Raw genomic sequence first — 22450 nt, forward strand, 5'->3', positions numbered from 1 at the left:
AACTGATAATCCACTGTAAATGTCTTACTTTCCACTCCTAAACCTAGTCTGAACTTAACCTAACCTAAACATAACCATAACAAAAACAAAAAAACAAAACCTTCAAAAGGGTCACCACTTAAGTCAATTTACATCCATCCATCCATCTGTTTTCTATGCCGCTTATCCTCATTAGGGTGTTGCAGATATATATTTTCAGGTATCATCTTCTGCATAGACAACAGAGTTTGACAGTTAAGCTGCGATATGTTAATTTTCACCTTGAAGAAGAAGCTGGTAGTGAAGGCATACTTGCAGCAGCATAACCAGTTAGGTACCAAATATGGGCTGAAGGTCCCAGAATCAAGTTGGCAGACACCACGTTTCACCGCAGCCACCCATTTGAGAACAACCAGGCCAATATCCTGTGGGACTTCCAGATTCAGACTGACAAACTGGTGATGGTCAACCAGCCTGACAGTGGTAGCTAAAGATCAGAAGACATCATCGGCGATAGGTGTAACAGTCACCATTGAAGGCAACATCAGAAAAACGGAACACAAAAACCAGAAGAAATGGAATCTGTGGGAGAGAAGATGTGGGGTCAGAAGGCAACAGTGGTGCCAGCAGTGATCAGGACACCCTAGGGTGGGTGGATGACTCCGGAATAACATCTGACACCTCCGTCCAGAGGAGCACAATACTGGTAACCCTTAAGCTCCCAGGCCTCTGGTAGAGAACCCGAGTTTGAGGGAGATACTGCCCAGGTAGGTGACAAAACAATGTTTATTTGTAATAAATATGTACATACTGCATATGTAATCCACCACTGCTTCAAAGACATAGCTGAAAGTATAACAAGATAGATACTTTATCTCAAGATAGATTTTTAAAAATTATTAAAAAAAAAAATCCAGTGAAGAATTCAATACAATGTAATTCAATAATACTTAAAAGTACTCATCTTTGTGCTATTACCAAATGTAACACGTTTTTGGTTGGTTACATAACTTCCGCTTTCGATGTGGCGCCTGAGACGTGACGTCACCGAATGTTACCGGCCACTGAGGAAGCTAAGCTAGCTGCGTCTTTTATTTACATCAAGTGCTCGTCTAACACAACGAAGAGGTGACTGTTGTGAGGCAAACGATGGGAAACAGAGACGATGAATATGATTTCTTGTTTAAAGGTAAACGGGCACAGACAAAACTAATTGTGTTATATATTACTAGCTGAGCTTCAGCAGCTGGTGGTGACAGTTTTCTTTTACATCGTCGTGTCGTTAATGTCAAACATGTCATCTTGTATTTACATCATGCTCGCGGCCTTTGAAGATATTCAGTCCTCTTATTTGTCTAGAAGTACTGTCTGTTGCTCACGTTTGTGTATTTGACAGAGGATGCTGTGATTTAGCTCTGGAAGCTAACTAATCGTGGACTACACAGACTCCAAATCACACAGTCGCTGCATTTTTGAAGGGACTGTATGCAACTTACGTTTAATTAGATATTTATTTAATTAAATATTAGACCACCACCGTAGGCTAGCATGTGTTACCAAAAGTGGTTTAAGAGAACAAATTGTTAAAAAAGTATATAATTTTTCACAATTAGAACAGAATGCCTTTTATTGTCACTATACACACGGACAATGAGATTTAAAATGGCACCTTCTTAGGTGCAGACATGTATGTGAAATATAAAAAATGTAAATATATTCACAACGAAGAACAGAATAATAGTGTAGAAAGATAAAAGGATAAAGTGATATGTTGAGTAATGCGTAGTGATATGTTATTGCATAGTGCACAGTATTTCACTTGTATTTGTTATTTGATGTTGCACATTAGGTGGATAGAGGGCAGATTGGGAGTGAGGAGGGCTGACTGTTGAATTACAAATGAAACTGCATGAAATTGTTATACCTTTTTGTTGGGACCGAATAAAATAACTGGAGTTCAGGGCTGTCACTCACCGCTGTCTCATACACATACATGTGCATAGTGCGTTCACATACACAAAAGCAGTTTCAGAGAAGCGACTGACAATTTGGAGTCATTGTGTGGTTATGATATACCAGGGGTCGGCCACCCGCTGGTCCGGAGCCCCATGTGTCTCTTCAACCTCCATGCTGTGGCTCCCTTTGCAGACCTTGAATATTTTTTTTAACACTCGAGTGGGGAAAATATGCATTTTTGAAAAGAGCTAAAAATATCTGTCTGCAAGGCCGTGAATGCATCCTGGCTGAGTTCTTACTGGTGATTGGATGAGCAAGGGAAAGGGAAGGGGAGCCAGTGTGTGCCAGCCTGCGATTGGTGTGACACGACAGAGACATCTTTCCCCCTCGCGGTAAGCTAACCATGACTATATCACAAAATGGAAACATCTCAGAAGAAAATAGAGTGTGATTCTGATTAATGGACAAGGCAGGGCTGTGTAAGGAGGAAGGAAAAACATGAGCAATCTGTTCTTACTTTACCAAAACACATATGATGGCCAGCACCACCCAAGTTTCTTATCACACTGGTTCAGCGACAGAACCGGGTCAACTCTTTCACCTGTGTGCTTGATATGTGACGAGAAATTAGCAAACAACAAAAGATGTTGAAAGGCCGATTTAAAAACAAGCGCTCAACATTTTTTGAAAAGTAGTCATTTATATCAAAGTAGGCCTACAGTATAATGGTGGTCATCCCCGTAGTCCAGCCTTGCACATGATTGTCTCAAACCGGCAACCACATATGTCCACTTTTAAGTCCAGCACCATTAGCCAGCGAGATAAAAAGAACAGGCTGTCAATGCACTCTGCTGTCAATGAACCCGATGCGTACAGTCCCTTTAATGCAATGCACAATGCGAAAGTACCTTTAAGTATGTACTTAACAGCAAGAATTAGGATGACATATTGCTTTGGCAATAGGACACTTGTGTAAGTTCCCAGTGATGACTTTTGCAGTCCAAATCTGTTGCCTCAGGCAATAAATAGGCTGGAAATGCCTGTTGAGTTTGCCTGGCACGTAATGTCGACTTTCTACGTATTTCCTGTTGGTACACAAGATTTAAAAATAGATCTACTAAAGCTATCTCATTTTAACAGTGATTTGAACAGTCACTGCAAGTCCATTGTGAAATTTCTAGTCAGAGAATTTTTTTTTACATTTCAGTGTGCAGCGTCTGTCTCAAAGCTGTATGTAAATCCTTTATCGTCCATTTGGCCAACCATTGCTGAGCCCACCCTGGATTCCTTTGGCATCTTTAGACCCCCAGATCCCCTGAACTCTACTGGCATCCTGGACCCTGGACTCTTTAAATTATATACAATGTATAATATATAATATTTAAGGAGATGGGCAATATGGCCTAAAGTCCATATTGCGATATACAGTGTAGCCTCTTGCAATAACGATATATATCACAACATATTCTTAGGCATATAAACTATAATGTAACCATTTCAGATGACATAGGTCCGAAGGAAAGTCAAACTGTTAAAAATAATGTCTTAAAGAAACAGTATGTAGATTTTGCAAACTATTCCTCCAACCAGCACTACAACCAGCTAGTTGTAATCAATGATTGTAAGATAACAGCCAAGATAACCAGAACAAGAAAAAGTGGTGTATTGGTAATCAAGGTGAATACTTCAAATAAAGAAATGCATTCAAGTGTAGTGTACAGATACTTTAAAAACTTACATACTGTAAAAATGTGCAAAACAGTGCAGAAGGTCCATCCATCCATCTTCTATGCTGCTTATCCTCACTAGGGTCGCGGGTATGCTGGAGTCTATCCCAGCTGACCTAGGGTGAGAGGCGGGGTACACTCTGGACTGGTTGCCAGCCAATCGCAGGGCACATATAGACAAACAACCATTCACATTCAACCTATGGACAATTTAGAGTCAGCAATTAACCGAACATGCATGTTTTTGGAATGTGGGAGGAAACCGGAGTACCCGGAGAAAACCCACACACGCACGGGGAGAACATGCAAACTCCACACAGAGATGCCGAACGGAGATTCAAACCCAGATCTTCCCGATCTCCTGACTGTGTGGCCATCATACTAACCACTAGGCCACCGTGCGGCCCAGTACAGATGATGATACATTTAATTTATTTTTGTTTAAATTACAAAAGATGCAAAGAACACAACGTCTCAGGTGGCATTCCTTGTATTAAACAACATGTTTCGTTCTGATGTTTTACAACAAATTCGTATTAAAAAGTCGTATTACCGCTCTTTGACAGAATTGTTGCCCCACATACAGTACAGTATGATCGGATGGCTTAAATCTGAACCAAGTCCTTTTTTCACCAGCTCCTCCTGTTTGCTTTCAGCCTTGTTTACCTCTTACACTGATGATGCATTGCAGCCTGTTGCAACTTGTTGCTCTCAATTTTACAGGTCGGGGCTAGACTGCATCACCTATGCATTATCACTCTCCTGCAAAAGAATTAAAATCCCTATCATAGGCCAAATTTTATAATATATTCTAAATCATCTACGCCTCCCCGATGTCCTCTGGCACCCCTTCCCCCAGAACATATTTGAAAATAAATTGTTTTTGACTTGAACATAACTGACATTGGCTTATCAGGTTGAAATATAAAATCTTTATTTGTCTCAAGCTACTTCGCCTCCCATTACGTACGCTTTAAAGGTTTCATACACAGATTGTGTATGGAAAGTGTGTGCAGTAATACAGCTGTTGTACGTAGGGCTTGACTGTCTAACTAGTTTGTGATGACTCATACCATCAACGCAGAAACAGGTGTGTCAGACTCTCCACTGGGTAACTTTTTTCCCCCAACATTATGATTCATGAAATGTGTGGTCTGATTTTCTTCTTTTTTTTCTTTGCAGTTGTGCTTATAGGAGACTCTGGGGTGGGGAAGAGTAACCTCCTGTCCCGTTTTACGAGAAATGAGTTCAACCTGGAGAGCAAGAGCACCATTGGGGTGGAGTTTGCCACCCGCAGTTTGCAGGTGGATAGCAAGACCATCAAGGCTCAGATTTGGGACACAGCCGGACAGGAGCGCTACAGAGCCATCACCTCAGCGTAAGTATGTCATGCATCACCTCGTGTGCAATGTTTTGGGGCAAAAAAATAAAAAAGTGCATATCGCCATCAGGTATTACCGCGGTGCAGTCGGGGCTCTGTTGGTGTACGACATTGCCAAACACCTGACGTACGAGAATGTGGAGCGCTGGTTGAAGGAGCTGAGGGATCACGCTGACAACAACATTGTAATAATGCTGGTCGGCAACAAAAGCGACCTACGACACTTGAGAGCCGTGCCCACTGATGAGGCTCGAGCTTTTGCAGGTAACACCCCTCAAAAAGACACAGTTACAGACATAAGTGTTCCGATTTTGAGGCAAGGATGCTGATTCAGTACAACTCCCGACACAGAGCCTCACCTGCTTTAGTGACCGGCTGGAAAGAAAACCTGTAGTGTCTCGGCCCTCCATGGCACGGGTTTGACACCCCTGATCTAGACTATTGGGCTAGGAATCTTAGAGTACTTAACGATGCAATACAATGCGATTTGCAATACAGTAATCCCTCATTTACCATGGTTAATTGGTTCCAGATCTGACCGCAATAAGTGAAGTAGGAGTCCTTATTTATAAATCAAATATTTTTGTAGTTAGAGCATAGAATACCTGTTTGCGACCTTCTACACGTGGGTTTTAACATTATTAGAGCTCTCTAGACATACAATAGCGCCCCTACAGCCACCTTTACACTCATATTACTCAATATAATAGATATAATCTGAGAAAATAAGCCATTTAAGACACAAGTAAGACTTGTGCTCTTGTGTGTTTCAATAAATGTCTTCCGGACGCGGACGTGTGGACAGGAAGTGACTTCGCGGATTCAGAGTTGAGATTTAGCAGCAGTACAGCCACCACAGTGGCCGGTATGATGATGATGATGATGATGATGATGATGATGATGATGATGATGATGATGATGATTGTGCCTGTTGTGAGATAAAGCCAACCCCCAATAATCAAGTCTGGTGCGTGTTACCAGTGACACCTAGTGGCCAGTGTAGAATACGCAAAGTTCTTTAATCTCTTAAATCGTATTAGTATCTTAGTTTATTTAGTCACTTTTATGCTTGAAAATGCTCTATTTCGGCCCAACATATGTGAAAATGGCTTAGTATGCATTTTTTACTATTATTATTATTATTTTAAAAAAATTTTTTAAATGCAATACAAGTGAGGGTGTGATGTTCAAACCGCGAAGGGGTGAGGGACAGCTGTACATGGCTCAAGATCACGATAATATCTCTTAAAAAGGTTCAATATCAAAACTGCAGATTCTGCAGAAGACTCCCAGAAATTGCCTTTGTCTTCCGACATTCTGATTGAATTTACAAGTGGCCCGGATTGTGATGTTTTTGTGTGGATATAAAATACTGTAGTTGTGCCAGGATGTTGAAAGGATGATGAAAATCAACAATCTCCCTTTTTTTTTTTCCATCCTCGTGCTCATCCAATCACCACTTAGGTCTTAGCCTGAACACATTTACGGCCTCACAGACAGTTGGAAATTAGAACTCTAAGGCAGGCATGGAATAACACAAACATAGATCTTTTCAAAAATGCACATTTTCCCCGTCCAACCAGACGAAAGGTGTTAAAAAAAAAAGTCAATATAAAAGCACATTCAATGGCTCTCATGCGTATTTTGTTGAATCAGAAGCCTGAAAAAGCAACCACAACTGACTTGCTCATGCATTATAACGCCTCTGTTCATCAACATAGTGAGATATTAAATGTACAATGAACCCTGCCAGGATTTTACGATGTTACGATATCACCATTTGATGCCAATCCAACCCTTCTTTTCCACAGTTTATTACAGCACAGTTTCTCTTGATTGAGCCAAGGTACACATCTTACATAAATCTCAGGGCATGGTGCCAAACAAAAACGTTAATCATGCACTTTCTGCCATCTGGTGGAAGAGCATTTAATTGTTCTGTCTGTTACTATACGCCACTGCCACTGGCATAAATAGATAGATGAGCAAAACATCCATTATTTATAGGGGGTGTCACGAGACGCTTAACTCACGAGACGAGATTGGGTCCACGAGATTTTAACATTAATTTTAGGAAAAGCACAATGAAGAAATATGACTGGACAAACACGTTTGTTTTATTTAACTAGTCCCAAAACAATGCAGGTGCGTTGAAATGTTTATTAAAGGGATATTGTTATCAGCATTTTTTAGACAAAATAAACCACTAATGTTATGACAATATATATATAATAATAATAATAATAGTGATATATTAGAATAATGCAATTTTTCCTTCAATTTGTCATCTTTCACTCTGTAAAGTTGTGGAGTTGCCGTTTACGACGTGTATTTTCTCACAGGCAATTCCTACTGTCTATAAAACGTTTGCAGCATTCTTGATATGCTGGCTGTTCAACCGTGCTAAAGAGCAGCACTTTCTTTTGCGATGCTGTCTGTGAACACACACTTAATTCCATCCAGGTGCTGAAACCAATGCACAGACTGAACTCTCTTACTGCCTGTTTGGAGGTGAAAGACAAGGATAAGGATAACAGACATGCCTCTGTTAGCGGCACCAGACCAAGGGAAAACTGGACCAGTAGCGAAGGTTACATAGGCTAGTGAGCACTGTGTAGCCAATAAAAGTGACTGTGAAACAATTGAGAGGGATCCAAAGTTAGCGGTTTCTTATGATTGAGCTTGTTTATTGATCAGCGGTGCATGGCTAAAGCTAACTGCTCCGTTCTCGGGACTGAATCACTCAGCACCATGACGCACCCTCGTCTGGCGTGAACATGTCATTACACTGTCAAAATGAAGAGTGCTGTACACTGAAAATAGTGGTTAGTAAGGTTTAGTTACGAACAACCATTGTGCATGTAGCGTTTCCAACCTCCTACACATGCACATGGCAATATATGGAGGCTGGCAAAATGATCACATTCCTTTTCATTTGTGATTCATTTATTATCGTGAGGCAGTTTTTTTTCTGAACGAGAAATCTCGTCACATTTTGATCTCGTGATCGTGACCCCCCCCCCCCCCCCCCCCCCCCCCCCACCCCTTATTATTTGTAATAAATAATCATTTTGAAAATGTGATACATTTCTGCAGCACACCGGATCTCTTGCGGCACATAAGGGGCTGGGAATCACTGTATTACAGTATATCTGAAAAGACAATACTACAGAAATGAAACTTTGTAGTAGTAGTCTGTGTACAGCTTGTATCTACAGTACGCCCCTTGAGAGAATTTGATTTGACACAATTTTAGTTGTCTTCAGTATAAACAAACTTTACATTTTTGTTCTCATGTAAAAGCTGTGAAAACATTTTCAGTGTGCATACTTGGCTCTTTTTGTGGCTGAATAAAGCATTGTTGCTTTTACACGATCTTTCTGTTTACCTTGTTTAGATGCTTAGAGAACAAGTTCTCATGTTGTTCATATTCAGTTGTATTTTCTATTTTAATGCTGCAGCAATCTCCAAAAAAGAGGCCTACTGTGTTGTCTTGTAGAAAAGCCTGAGTGAACTCATTGTGAAATGTTACTCCCCATCAGAGAAGAACACACTGTCATTCATTGAGACGTCAGCGTTGGACTCGACAAATGTAGAAGAGGCCTTCAAGAGTATTTTAACAGGTGGGAGGAGCTTCACACAAAAAAAAATGGAAATTGAATTATGCTTTTCCAGGCTAAAACTGTCACCATTGTATAACCTTATAACCAATATTTCAAGTAGCATTTTAACATTCTTAGCTGTCATACAGGTATAAACATAAGCTTATATACTACTGTTCATGTGTTCATGTGTTCATGTGTGTGCGTCTGACCTTTTGTTTTTGCTGGGGTGGGGTCACTGTAGAAATCTATCGCATCGTGTCACAGAAGCAGATAGCCGACAGGTGCACGCAGGACTCTCCCAGCAACAACGTCGTGGACATCAACGTCCCACCAACCACTGACGGCCACAAGAGCAACAAAATGCAGTGCTGCCTCAGTGTGTGACCTTCCCTCCTCTCCTCCTCTATCCCGACCTCACCTCAGTTAAGCACTTTCTCCTTCTCTGCTCACTCTCTCACACTCCTGCCATCAAACACGTGTACAGCAACTTTTTGTGTTGGAGAATGTGAAAGGCGTTGACTTAAGATAGTCAAGGAGCATTTCAATGCTGACCACTAGATGGTGCTGGCAAAGAATCTAACGGAGTCGCTTCCCAGTGATTAGTATTATGTTGAAATCAGTGTGTATTTATTGAAGAACTGTTGATGAGAGTTGTCATCGTTGTTGTCGATATAAAGACTGATTATGTTTACAATAAAATGCTCTACAAAGCCATCACAGCCTGTGCAATGTGCAGATGTTATTCAAATAGAAGAGCTTAAACAATCACCAGTAAAGGTGGGATTTTTCTTTATTGCAGTACACTGTAGAACCTAACCACTGACTTTTACTCTGAAGTGCGTTTGCTTGAGTAGATTTTGTATTATTATTTTTTACCTGTACTTACTTACTTTTACTTGCAATGAAGTACCGTAATAGTTCAACAAAGCAAAAGCAACTTTACTTGCACTTGAGTAAACTATTCCAGTACTCTCTGGTATCTCTGCTAGCTTGGTTAGCTATATTTTTATGGCCATACATGTATGTCACACATTATATGAACACACGCATCATTGCTGAGCTCACACAAGTGTACTTAAGAAGATACAAGGTGATGGCCTACCTGCTTGACACACCATCGTTAACGCCATGCCTCCCTTGTTTATCGCGGTCAATTAGCTCCAGACCCGATCGCGATAACTGAATTTCCAAAGTAGTGAGAGCATAGAAAACCTCTTTATGACTTTCTAAATACAATCGTTAGCAATATTAGAGCCCTGTACACATGACATATCACTCCTGTAGTCACCTTTACACTCCTATTAGTCTTTGTTCACACCACACTGGTCATGCACAGGCTACCAGATCACATGGTCACATGGCTTTAACCATTAGCAAGATAGCGAGCTAACTACACGTAGTTAGCCTCCAATATATTGACTGTGTTCTAAACTTAAAGTGTTTAAAATGGAGAGGGGAAGAAGGACAAACAAGCCAAAAACGTCTCCTCCCATTCTTTCTACTCTTATCATGTCAGACATGCCATGGCTGACTCCATGCAGTGATAGTAATAGAATGTCATGTCTCAATAATGAAACATTGCTGCCGCCTAGTGGCCAGAATATGCCATAGTCAACCACAGCACAGCGATCATGTATTCATTTTAGATAAAACGCGATAGAGTGAGGGAGCGATAGCCGAACTGCGATATTGTTAGGGACGACGGTGCATCGCCTGGCAAGGGGTGTACAAAGTGCGGCTGAGGGGCTATTTGTGGCCCACGGCACATTGTAGAAATAATATTAAACCAAAAAAAACATCAAAAATGGGAAAAATCAAGCAAGAAGGTAAACTGTAAAGAGAAGCTGAAATGCTGATACTAATAACTAATAAAACAAAGCTCTGTCTGTGTACACTTCTGACCAGTTAAGACCAGTTGAAAAATTGCTAGAATTAGCATTTTGCACATTTGGATCTTAATGAGGTTTTAAGTAGAGCTACAACATGCAAAAGAAAGAAGGGGGAGTGAGACAAAAAGCACTTTGAAAAAGTAATTTATTGAAAACAACAATTAAAGGAAAAGGCTGTTTATCAGCTGATCAAAAGTTTAAGACGATCCCTCAAAAAAGAACAAAAAACTCTCCAAACCAGAACAAAAAATGTTCTCAGTAGCACTCAGTAATGAGTAGCTCCACCGTTCTTGTTAATCACTTCAAACATTGGTTTGGGCATGCTTGATGCGAAAACAGTTCTAAAATGGTGATAACACCGAAGGAGGGCAACATAGATGACACTTGATTCCATCCTTTTGGGGATTAAAGCCTCTTGATGTGACAAACAGTAAACACACGGATAAACAAACCACTCATAAGCTTGTGAGGCAGATGAGCGCCCGTCCATCCCCCAACTCGGCCCCTTTCAATGCTGAGGAGTTCAAAACAAAAACACACAACCATTAAAGGGTATTTTGTGGGGCGCCAAGCGCTTTAGTAGAAACTGACAAACAATATCACATGTTCTTTTCTGGCAGTTGACGCAGGCTTGTTTTTATTTCAGCATTTGTTGTAACAACTCTTATGACAAATATAACGACAACAAAAGAGTGTTTAATTTAAGAGCTGGTATCTAGCCAGCTCCATATTTCTTTGATTATAACCAAAATCACTTACGGCAGCAATGGAAATATATTGTTTTTGGAGGAGCTAAAGGCTTCCCTCACGGTCACGGCTCCTTTGCTCTTGCCACTTCATGGACGCTGGATTCTCCAATATTCATCTAATTACAATATATCCAGTTCCTCTTTACGGTTTGATGATAAGCATTAGCTTGTAATCGGTTGAGGGGACGCCGTATGATGGCATAGTGGTTAGCTTGTTGGCCAGAGATTCGAACCAGTCAGGAGATCGTGAAGATCTGGTTCCAATCTCTGTTTGGGCATCTCTGTGTGGAGTTTGCATGTTCTCGCCATGCGTGTGTGGGTTTTCTCCAGGTACTCCTGTCTGTTTCCACCCACATTCCAAAAAAACATGCATTTTAGGTTAATTGGAGACTCTAAATTGTCCGTAGGTATGAATGTGATTGTGAATGGTTGTCTATATGTGCCCTGCGATTGGCTGGGTGTATCCCGCCTCTCGCCAGTCAGCTGGGGTAGGCTCCAGTAGGGCTGGCCGATATGGACTAAAACTCATATCCCGATATACTTAGGCTCAGTATACCATCTACTGTATATCTCGATATTTCTTAAGCAAAGTGAGTTTAGAGAAAATCAAGCCAAATATGCGTGTCAAGTTGTTTTATTAAAATAAATACTTAAAATGAGGATGGTTTTTTTGAAATTTTAAATGGGCAAACATTTTTTTTTAATCTAAAAATACCCCTTAAAATAAAGTAGGCCATCCTCTTTTTGAAATAAATATAGAGTCAAATATAATCTTTTTTATAACAAACCTTCAGCTATACTCAAATCCTCAGCTAAAAACAAAAGAACAAAATATGGAGTGCCCGGTTTAAGAGGACATTTTTAAATGTCAGCAACTCAGAAATATTTTAAATTGAAGAGTAAAATTTTTTTTTTAGGTAAACATTTTGAGAAGACACTAGCATGTCCTAGTCTTAGCAACTGTCTGTCTACTTCCTTGTACATTCGTGGTAGAGCTTGTCATGCTAAATTGTGACTGTGATGTTCGCTGGACATCTCAAGTCCATCGTTTTTCAGCAGGTTTTTAAAACCGTTTTTTTCCATACCTGTATCTTAGCAATGTGACAGGACACCTCTTAATAATAGCACAACACTTTGCTTTTCCTTTCATGAGGAACGCAACAGTGGCATGGGGGTAGGTGTTTTGGGGCTGGAAATCTTGACCCGTGACCAATCACAACACAGTAGGCATGGTCGGAGTTGGGGTGGTGGCTGCGGAATCCGAGCATGTTGGCCAGGAGAAGAATACAGATTTAACCTGTACCCAGCTTTAGGGATTTTATTAAGGGCAACTTACTGTAGGATCCACTGGGATCCAATATCATTTTGAAAGCCCCTGAAATGAGCAGGATGGGGCCCCATTAAAGGACATTTTTGTCCATGTCAGTTTTAGTTTTTTACATTTCTCTTGAGGCACAAATTGAAAGCAATATCTGCTATCACTCTTGTCAGTTTCCAATTATTTCTGTGATTCTTGTGGTTTTTCCATCTTTGTTGCATGTATTCATCTACAGAAATGGAGGAAATGGGTAGACCGCCCTCGTTTCTTCACTTTATGGATCCATGTGAATGCCTGGTACAACTAAAGGTACATTTAACAACAAATATAGCATGGTTTTCTTGATAACCAAAATCACTTGAGTTCTTACACGATAGCTATAGTAAAAAAATGCCAAAAAATGTAACTCTTACCAGCTATTTTGTTGTCATTGTTATATTTGTCCAAACAAGTATCAGGCATTAAAACGAACAAGAAACTGATGAAACAAGTGTGGTCTAATCATTTTTCCCATGACTGTATGTATGGTGAGCCTCTTTTTGAGGACATGAAGTTTAGTATGCCATTTCTTAGGACAGTAGCTCATAAAAATTTTTTTAAAAATTGTCAAATGATCAATATTGTAAAGTCTTAACTGACCCCCTGAAATAAAAAAACTTTTGCATAATAGTTCTGTTTTACACTTTGTGGTTATGAGTGCACTCCCGTAAAGTAACACAGCATGAAAAGAAAAAGCACTCGTCAAAGACAAAGTATTGACCATGTGACAAATGATAGGAAATGGACAGTGACAACTAAGTAGTGGATAATAAAAGCAAGGAGTTGGCCTCTCTTTTTATAACAGTGTGGCTCGACCATTTTGGCAATGCAAGCCTGTGCTTGTTTTCCAAATTGGTAAAAAAAAAAAAAAAAGACAAGACAAGACAAGAAAAAAACGGCCACACAAAAGTAATTTCAGTTCATTTTTTTTTTTTATTTTGGCCCCAAAAGAGAAGAGTGCCGTACATTGCTCCCGTGTGTCCTTGCGTCAAGGGGCAACAGAAGCAAAATCACACACACACGTGACATAAAAGTGACATTGTTGATGTCTGCATTTTCACCCAAAAGACATGAAGCTGGTGTGAAAGATGTTATCAGGATGACCATTCAATCACCAAATAGTGCTTCTGATCTTTCCCTCTAACCTCATGAGCGCCACTCGAGTCACACAATACCCACTAACGAAAACGGCTGTAACATAGACGGTATAGTAAATATGAGGAATAATAAGATGGGCTGCATTGCTAATGCAACTAAAGGCTGCCATTGCTGTGCAAGCCAGCCCATAATAGTAAGTCATAAAAAAACCCACAAAATTGGCCCTACTTCAAGTACATTTGAGGCTCCTGCTGTAGTATCAATCAATGCCTCCCAGGTACGTATCTTACTAGAAATGGACGACTAACATTACAAGTGCTAACATTACAAGTGTTGCGTTGTTAACACATTTCAGGCCATCGTCAGGGACCAATTATTATACCCCAACCACCAAAGTTTAACACAACTTGATGTAGGTTGACTTCCAGGTTGTTCTAATTTCAAAACAAAGGCTCCCATAGGAAATACTGTAAAGTGAATGAAGTGTAATAAATAGCACAAAAAGTAAAACTACGAATACTGATTCATTTTTTAGATTGTACTGAGCAGCCAGACCCCTTCCTATGTTGCTGTAAGTTCCTTTTCCTGTTCTATGGTTACTACCACACTTTCCCGCTTTGTCACTGGTACCATTCTGTGGTGCTCAATGATAGTTTGAACTCCTAGTTTGACTTTTGAGGCATATTTTTACAGAAGATGTTGAACTACAGATATGACCACTTTTAGGGCATTTGACTTTAGAGGTTCCACGGTGCTTTTAGTGAAGGAAAAAAGATAATTAACCGTCTCCCTGTGGCGCAAATGAAATTAAGTTCTCCAAAATGGAACTTGTTGTATTACCAAAAAACCCAGAATTAGTCCCTTTTGGAATGTGTGCATTTTTTGTCTTTCTTTAAAAAGGAACTTGTTCTGATTCTGGGTCAGTTAGTGCAAACATGGCAGTGGGCAGCACAGTGACAAGTCTGATGTAGTCATGGAAGCAGCCCTTCAGTGTCGCCATCGCTACGTGAAATATTCTCCTCAAAGGCACACTGCTGCTTTTCAGGGAGTACTTCAGTAAGAATGGCAAACACATTCTTCCATGCTCTTACAAAAAGCTTCCAACATTGCATAAAAAAAGTGCTTGCATTGCATCACGTACTGCATGGAGGTCCGTAGTGTACTCATGCCATCTTCTTTCCCATCCGTGACGACAATGCTTGGGACTCCGTGGAAAAGTTCACTTGAGTTGTTCTCATACTAAACTTTCCTCAGCAGCCACCTTCAAGGGCTCGGTGGAGAGTAAGGAATGCTGGCAAGAGGACACCTGAGCATCAGGAATGATCAGACACACTTTCTGGTCTTTTTTCCTCCACTCGGAGTACAGTTGGCAGTGGTAGCGCAAAGACACCTGCACACACACAGAGAAGAAAGTGGTGATTGATGGTAAACATTTCATGCAAAAGTTGTCCAGAGAACAATTTTTGGTGCATCTCTCCAGGTCACTGGTGTGTGCGTGTGCGTGATAAGGCGCCACGTGCTGGTTTTGCCATGTGTAAATCACGTCAATATGGTACATCATTTGAAATACAGTCATCCCTCTTTCATCGTGGTTAATTGGTTCCAGACCCAGCCGCAATAAGTGAATTTCCGTGAAGTAGGATTCAATATTAACAATGGAATATTTTTGTAGTTGCATAGAAAACCAGTTAGACTTTCTAAATATGGTTTTTAGCTTTATTATTGCCCTGTAGACATGAAATAACACCCCTATAGTCACCTTTACGCTGCTATTCTTTACACCACACTGCGCAACACTAACGAGCAGGCTACGGGATCACTGCAGGGACAAAAGAAACAGCCTCCGCTTTAAACATAGCATGCTACCAAGCTAAATAGTTAGCCTCCAATTTATTTGTTCCAAACATAAAGGGTTTCAAACATATTGAGAAGGTCGAAGAAGCCACAAACACAAATGTACCACTTCCACACGGAATGGGAGGAGAACTTTATTTGACCATCATGTCAGACATGCCATGACTGAATCCATGCACTGTTAAGGTAATGTAATGTAAGTTAATGTGTCATCAAGGTAACACGACTGATGCCTAGTTACCACAATACCACATACTGTATGACTTGTCTTTCGATATTTCTGACTAATAATAATCCATAGTCAACCGTGAAACAGTGATCATTGAATTCATTTTGTAAAAACGCAATAGTGCGAGGAAGCGATGTTCGAACCGTGATGTAGTGAGAGACGACTATAAATGTTAAATAAAACAAATAAGCAAAGTCCGGGTGTATTTTTTTAAAAACCTTTGCTATATTTATTCATAGCCGAGTACCCTTGGAAAAACCTGGAAAATCTAGCTTGCTTGAGATGAGACGACATTACCAGGGTCCAGAGGATGTAGATGGTGAAGAGGACAGTGGTGAGCGCTATGAGGCCCACGGCCTGCAGCAAACTGCCCAATTTCAGATGGTCCTGCGCTCCCTGCAGGCACAACCAGGCAGAAATGGCAGCGAGCGGCGTGATGAACAGGAAGCACACTGTGTCGCAACACAACATCCGCTTCTCGTTGCGTGAGCCGGGGTCGTCCAGCCACTGTGGATGGAGGAGCAAGTTGGATCATCAACAGAATGATGGGAAGCACAGAAGTAATGCAGAAAGTAGGAGGATTGATGCAAATGGAGCAAAGGGCATTGACCTCTAGTTACCTCTGCAAAAGGCCTGAGCTGGCGTTCGATGCTGAATTTAGTGTGGCAGAGCTCACAGTAGCTGGTGTTGGAAGATGACAGCCACTGCTCCAGACAGCTCTTATGGACCGTGCCCAAGGTGCCGGCGCAGCCACATGGGGACAGGAGGTCCTCGCTGTAGCTCCCGTCGTGGCAAATGCGACACATGGGACCATCGCTGGCAATGCAAGCGGATGTACTGTTAAGGTTCGCCACAGACGTACAACAGTCCACCCCAAACCTCAGCACACCTCAGGGTGACACTTGAAGATCAGTGAGCATACGTGAAGCAGCCCTTCTCCAAGTCCTAATCTGGGCCCATTTCCACTTTGCATTTAAAGTACACTAATTGTACGTGAGGAGTTAAATGTGTCCATTTTTACTTTTTTGGACATTATTGGAGCAATCCTGATCCAAAACGATTGAAAGGTGCATTGAAGCATTGAAATAACATTTGAGGTGAACATGCAGCTTAGCTGGCCCACAAGCGTCTAAGGTTGGGTATAGTTTATACAAGTAGTAGGGGTGTCCCCCGGCATCGGCTGCCGATCGGCTGTATTTTGAAGATCAGATAATATTGCCTTCTGCCACGACATCGGGCCGATCCGGTTACGGTTGTATAACGTTCGTAACTATGGGCCACACGCCAACATGGTAGGTGTGGTATTGCGCCTCAAAGCTGGTTGTTACTCGACTTCCGCCACTCGCAAAAAGAAAATGCAACACCACCATGCAGACAAGTTAGATTCACGTTGGATGTTGGCCATTCGGCTCCGTAGCTACATTGTAAATCACACCACAAATCCATCTATACCAATGTCAAATGTATAAGTCCTACACTGAAAGTATTTTGCACGCCCATTTTTTTTCCAATTTGATTTATTGGATGGACTTTTATTGGATCTTTTATTGGATTAGGGACCTGACTCACAGAGGTGTGTTGCAAAAGCCAAACTCATGCTGTGTAATAAAAAAAGTACATTCAGCAATACTTAGGTTGCATTATTTTGAACATTTTAATGCTTTGAAGAGCTGTTTTCATAACCATATTCAATTCCACAAATTCATGTTTGGATCTGCAAAACTAAAAAAAAAAAAAGTATCGAATCCGAAGCCAAAAAATGTGCATCGGGACATCCCTAGTTTATAGAGATTGTCAATATCGGCTTTCTTACTGATATACGACATACCGATATTGTCCAGCACTTCATTTCTGTTACCAATATCAACCGATCATGTACCTGTAGGCAGAAGCTCTTCCCTCAAGCTAATGTCAGCTTACAACTCATGTCATGAATACATGATGTTTCTTTTAGCGTGAAGCCACTGGATGCATTTCACAAATAAAACATTGTGTACAATAAGATTTAACTTAACAAGTCAACTAAAATAACATGTTCTCCTACTATCAACAAGTAAGACAGGTTAGACTTGATCAATTCACAAATAAGAATCCAATCAATCAATGCTGGCACCGATACAATTTGGAAAGCTACACATGTCTACATGGCACAAACATCTGGATATGAACAAAATGCAAAGTATGACTCTGGACTAATACAATCAGTGAAATGATCAACTGGGCGCATGAACACAGAATGAAGGAGACAGATTAGAAGTATTAAAGGAAAATGCCTTGACTGCTTTCTTGGAAATAATTCCATACATGGGACGTACTAAGCTAGCAAGCTTGTTGTGTGGAGCACGTCATCTCTCACATGCCGATAGTGATACGAACCGATATCTAATTTTTAAGTCAATATTGGCGGATAATATTGGTCGGCTGATGTTAGATCAGAAGATGACACTTGTTTCAAGTCACATCAAACTATGTACATGTTTAAAAAATACCAGAAAGTTGTCTTAATACATCGGTCGGACGATATAATCGGACATCCCCGGTATTGTTTCCCATCATTTACATATTATCTGACAGAGGTGCCAAAATCTGTACTTTTGAAACGGTGCCCAAACCGGTAAAAGGAAAACATACCCATTTTGACCAAACGCAAAACTTTTTTTATATTTACAAAATTTGGTGACGTGCAAGGTGAACAGAGTAGTCATTTAAATACATCAATAATATGAATATAAATATAACCAAGCAAAGCATTCACCAAGATGTAACATGAAATAGACAATCCACAAGAAACTGGAATCATTTTCAATACAGTACACAGGGGATGTAGGATTTTGAGTACTTCAAGTGTATACATTCCAAACAATTGAAGGAGAAATTTAAAGTTGATGCACAATTTTGGTGACGTAAAGACAACTGTCACAACGCTAGTTAACCCTAATGGAGTAAAAATGAAGTTACTGAGAAAACATTGGATGCACAATCCACCTTCAAGCACTTGTTTCAGATGCCTGAGTCGGCATCTTTTGAGGTGTAGTACAACCGAAGGTTCCAGTGTTTTGTCTCGTCTAGCTAGATGCTCACTGAAGAGGTGACGTTTGCGAATGAGTCAAGTCTTGTGAACGGCTCTTTTAAGTGGCCGATGAGATCCAATTGACATTTGCATGTAAGAGTCATTAAGAGTCATTCGTAAATACAATTTGGCCACGCTGCAAGTTTTTTGCATGGAAGTTATCTGCAGCCTGTCTAGTTTTTATATATTTATATTTTTTTAGGTGAAGGAAAATTCTAAATGTCAAAGCGTGGTGATATGGCTCCACCTTATGGAATGTTTACAAATGAAATTGTAATCAATATTTCAGTTATACAGTATATTGGTGGGAGATACTTGTCACAACAAGCCAGTCTTTTGAATGGCTCTTTGAAAGGAACAACTCACTAACCTCTACTTGCATCATTACCTTTGCACGGGTTTGCGCATGGAGGAGAGCAGCAGTCCGTCTATGCTCGTGACCTGACTGATGCAGTGTGTTGGGCACCCGCCTCCTTCTCCTTCCTCCGCACTCTTCAAAGCGTCGGCGCTGCTCGCACAGTCGCACAAGGAGCCGGGCAGGTGGTGACAGCACCTTCCTGTCGTCATGGTTACAGGGTCCGGAGACCAGCTGTGGAGGTGCCGTTGCGAGTCCAAGAAGAACAGTTCTTAAGCGTAGCCTGCAAATAAAATGAAAACTTTATACAACTAGCTAAAACAGTGGGAAAAGCTCTCAGTATGATGCATGAACTCATGCATGAACTCATTCCAGATGCATGAACATAAATAAACACGCATTATCTGATGCACAGATACAACGGGAACCAAGGTCACACCCAGAAGACACTGGCAAGTGTGCAGTGTGTAGTGTAACATTAGCTTCAACCAACTTCCTATCACGTGGAAATAAGCGTATGTTCAGAGGAAGTCCAGTGGTCTGGAAGCATAGCTATATCAACCATTAAACAGAAGCAAGCGTGCACGGAACATCAGCGCTGGTGCTCGTGCAGTGCGGCAAGCTGATAAACAGCTGGCACGCCTACGATAATCCCTGCACGACGATAAAACGCAGACAAATGACATCAGCAGCCTGTGTGACCTCACAATGACTGATCGTTTCTCAAGTGGACCTTTTCATTTGGAGGTTTGCAGGAAAAGATTAGAAGAAATTGCAGACATTGTGATGGCACCACTCACTGCATCAGTCAAGAATGGCGAATAGCGGCCCACACAAAAATGAAAATAATCCTGTGGATTTAACAAGTGTTGTTGTTTTTTTGGAAAGAGGAGCTGCCTGCAACATGGCAGATGGTGACAAAACACCGGTGTTGATATGTGGGATTTATGGTGCTTTGCATCAGCCAGTAATCTCTCCATTTTTTTATTGATTGTTTGGGATGGTCCTAAACACTAACAGGACAACCACAAACCGACAGGACGTCCACAAATACCTACGTTATTAAGGGTTGTGATTACTTGTTAAGAGTGAGTAGTAGGGCCACTAAGTTGCAAAGCCAAGAAAATAAAGTAGTATGATAAAAAAAAAAAGGTGTCAGCATGTCGCCAATAAAGTTGCAGAAACATTTATGAAACGCCATGACTTTCTGCAGCCTGTGTAATGTCATTAACTCATTCAATTCCAGACATTTTTCAAAACACAAACCCTTCAGTACCGGCCCTTTTCGACCAATTTGATCTTTCAAGGCACACAGAATATTGTGTTCTATGGCTATATAAACATGGAACCTACCAAAAGACAGATTAGACTCCCGTCTTTCATCAGAAAAAAGGCACAACTTTCACTGTGACACAAATATTTTTTTTCTTTCGTGACAGCTCAAATATCTAAACTGTACCAACATAAACAACACAAAAAGGGGTTGTTTTACATCAAAATACCAATTTATTTAAAAATATAACAGCATGAACTATGCACGCATTTAAAAAAATGTAATCTGCTGAGACGTCATACTGTTATGAGAAATAATGGTGTAATATTATGGGAAAAATAACATCCTTTTAAAGTTGAAATATAAAAGAAAAAATACATTTTTGACAGTCAAAATATGAAAAACCAAACTAAATAAAAAGGTATTTTTTGGAAAATTAGGTTGGGGAAAAAAGTTTTAATATTATCGCAATAAAGTCCAACTATTATGAGAAGGGACTTCCAAAAAGTGTACAAGTCACGAGGAAGAGGTGGAGTAGGGAATAGCCATGAATCATGAACCTCACCGAACGTCACTGACAAGAAACAATACAACACATACATGTATTTGGATATAGAAATTGCAATTTTCAGTGTCCTCGTTAATAAAGTCTTAACGCTATATATCATTGGAATATTATGAGGAAAAAGTTGCAACGTTACAAGATACAAGAATCATGTGGCAATATTACGTAATGTCACGACAACAGTCGTAATTGCACGAGAAAAATTCACACAGAGATGGATTAGCTCAAAAAATAAGGCAGCAACTTTTTCTCCTAAAACTGTCCCACGCGTCTAAGCAGTTAAGGTCGTGCAACTCTTTGAGAACTATGGAAAACGACTTGGAAGTCAACTTTTTCTTAGCACTTAAAAGTCGTAAACAGAAGCTGTTGTATCGACTATAGTACTGTATAGTCGATCAACTATTACCTGGAGTTGAGGTACTCAACGTCAAGACCACTTTTTCATTGCGTGGCAGCAAAAATAAAAATGCCTGCATGGACAGCGTTCTATTTAACACAAGTACAGTATGTTATCTATATCATATCTACAGGTTGTTTTGTTGTCAATTTACACGAGTAGTTAGAAGCGCATTACACAAGAATTACGGTTGTTACGTGTACACAACAAAATGACAACGTACCTCGTTCCTTTAAAACGACCAACATCGACTGCGATGAAATCTTTTGTTTCCCTCCGTCACATTTAGCGACATGTGTATCGAGCTAAAGTCGTAATACGCGAAAAGTACGCGTACACTAGCTATCTTAAAAGTAGACCAGCTAGCTTGAAACTACGATGCAGGTGTACTTCCGTTCCAACCGGGGGGAGGAGTAATGGTTTTGGGGATTAAATTAAATTAAATGTTCCCCGGAGTCTTGCCCACGGCTGTCTGCAGCTGTCGAGAGCAAAAATGGCCTCTAAAGTGGAGCCACTGGTCAAAAATGGAAGGTAGGCGTGTCATGAAGCTTCAACTGAAGAATGACAGTGATGAGCCGTACTGTACATTGAGCTCAACATTATTACATCAGATTCAACGAAACCACGTCATCGCGTGCAATGACGTCACGTGCACTCGCTATCAACTGTGAGCAGTTGCCAGTAGTCAGTACATTAAAAGCAGCACTATAATAGCTTTCTGAATGTTTTCATTATTAACTGAGATCTTAATCCTAGAGGTCCTTATCATTTTGACGATGGAAAATGCCAGCTTTCCAAAAACTGCTTTAAAATTTTTTTTTTTTTCCACTTTAAAAGAGTCAGTCTTTCCAAACTACTTAAGCCTGAAATATACATATCAAGTATGTTTATGTTGGGATTTTAACCCTTAAAAAAAACTGCATGCTTTGAATGGGAAAAAGTCAGACAAAAAAATACATGGAGGCC

At 40.5% G+C, this 22450-nt stretch overlaps 2 protein-coding genes across 2 annotated transcripts; one reads left to right on the forward strand and one right to left on the reverse strand.

Annotated features, from left to right (window-relative positions):
* The first annotated feature begins 1009 nt into the window (after positions 1-1009).
* On the forward strand, positions 1010-16230 carry LOC129188645 (ras-related protein Rab-11B-like). The gene is made up of 5 exons (XM_054789481.1): positions 1010-1168; positions 4845-5040; positions 5114-5307; positions 8586-8666; positions 8890-16230. Exons 1-5 carry the CDS (start codon positions 1129-1131, stop codon positions 9030-9032), a joined length of 654 nt encoding a protein of 217 aa, XP_054645456.1. The 5' UTR covers positions 1010-1128; the 3' UTR covers positions 9033-16230.
* LOC129188644 (E3 ubiquitin-protein ligase MARCHF2-like) lies at positions 12513-22072 on the reverse strand. Its single transcript, XM_054789480.1, has 5 exons — positions 21708-22072; positions 19283-19532; positions 16445-16640; positions 16122-16331; positions 12513-15131 (listed from the first exon to the last, which is right to left on the reverse strand). Exons 2-5 carry the CDS (start codon positions 19459-19461, stop codon positions 14976-14978), a joined length of 741 nt encoding a protein of 246 aa, XP_054645455.1. The 5' UTR covers positions 19462-19532; positions 21708-22072; the 3' UTR covers positions 12513-14975.
* Between the last annotated feature and the right edge of the window lie 378 nt (positions 22073-22450).

This window comes from Dunckerocampus dactyliophorus, chromosome 10 (assembly GCF_027744805.1).
Source record: "Dunckerocampus dactyliophorus isolate RoL2022-P2 chromosome 10, RoL_Ddac_1.1, whole genome shotgun sequence".
Taxonomy (NCBI): domain Eukaryota; kingdom Metazoa; phylum Chordata; class Actinopteri; order Syngnathiformes; family Syngnathidae; genus Dunckerocampus; species Dunckerocampus dactyliophorus.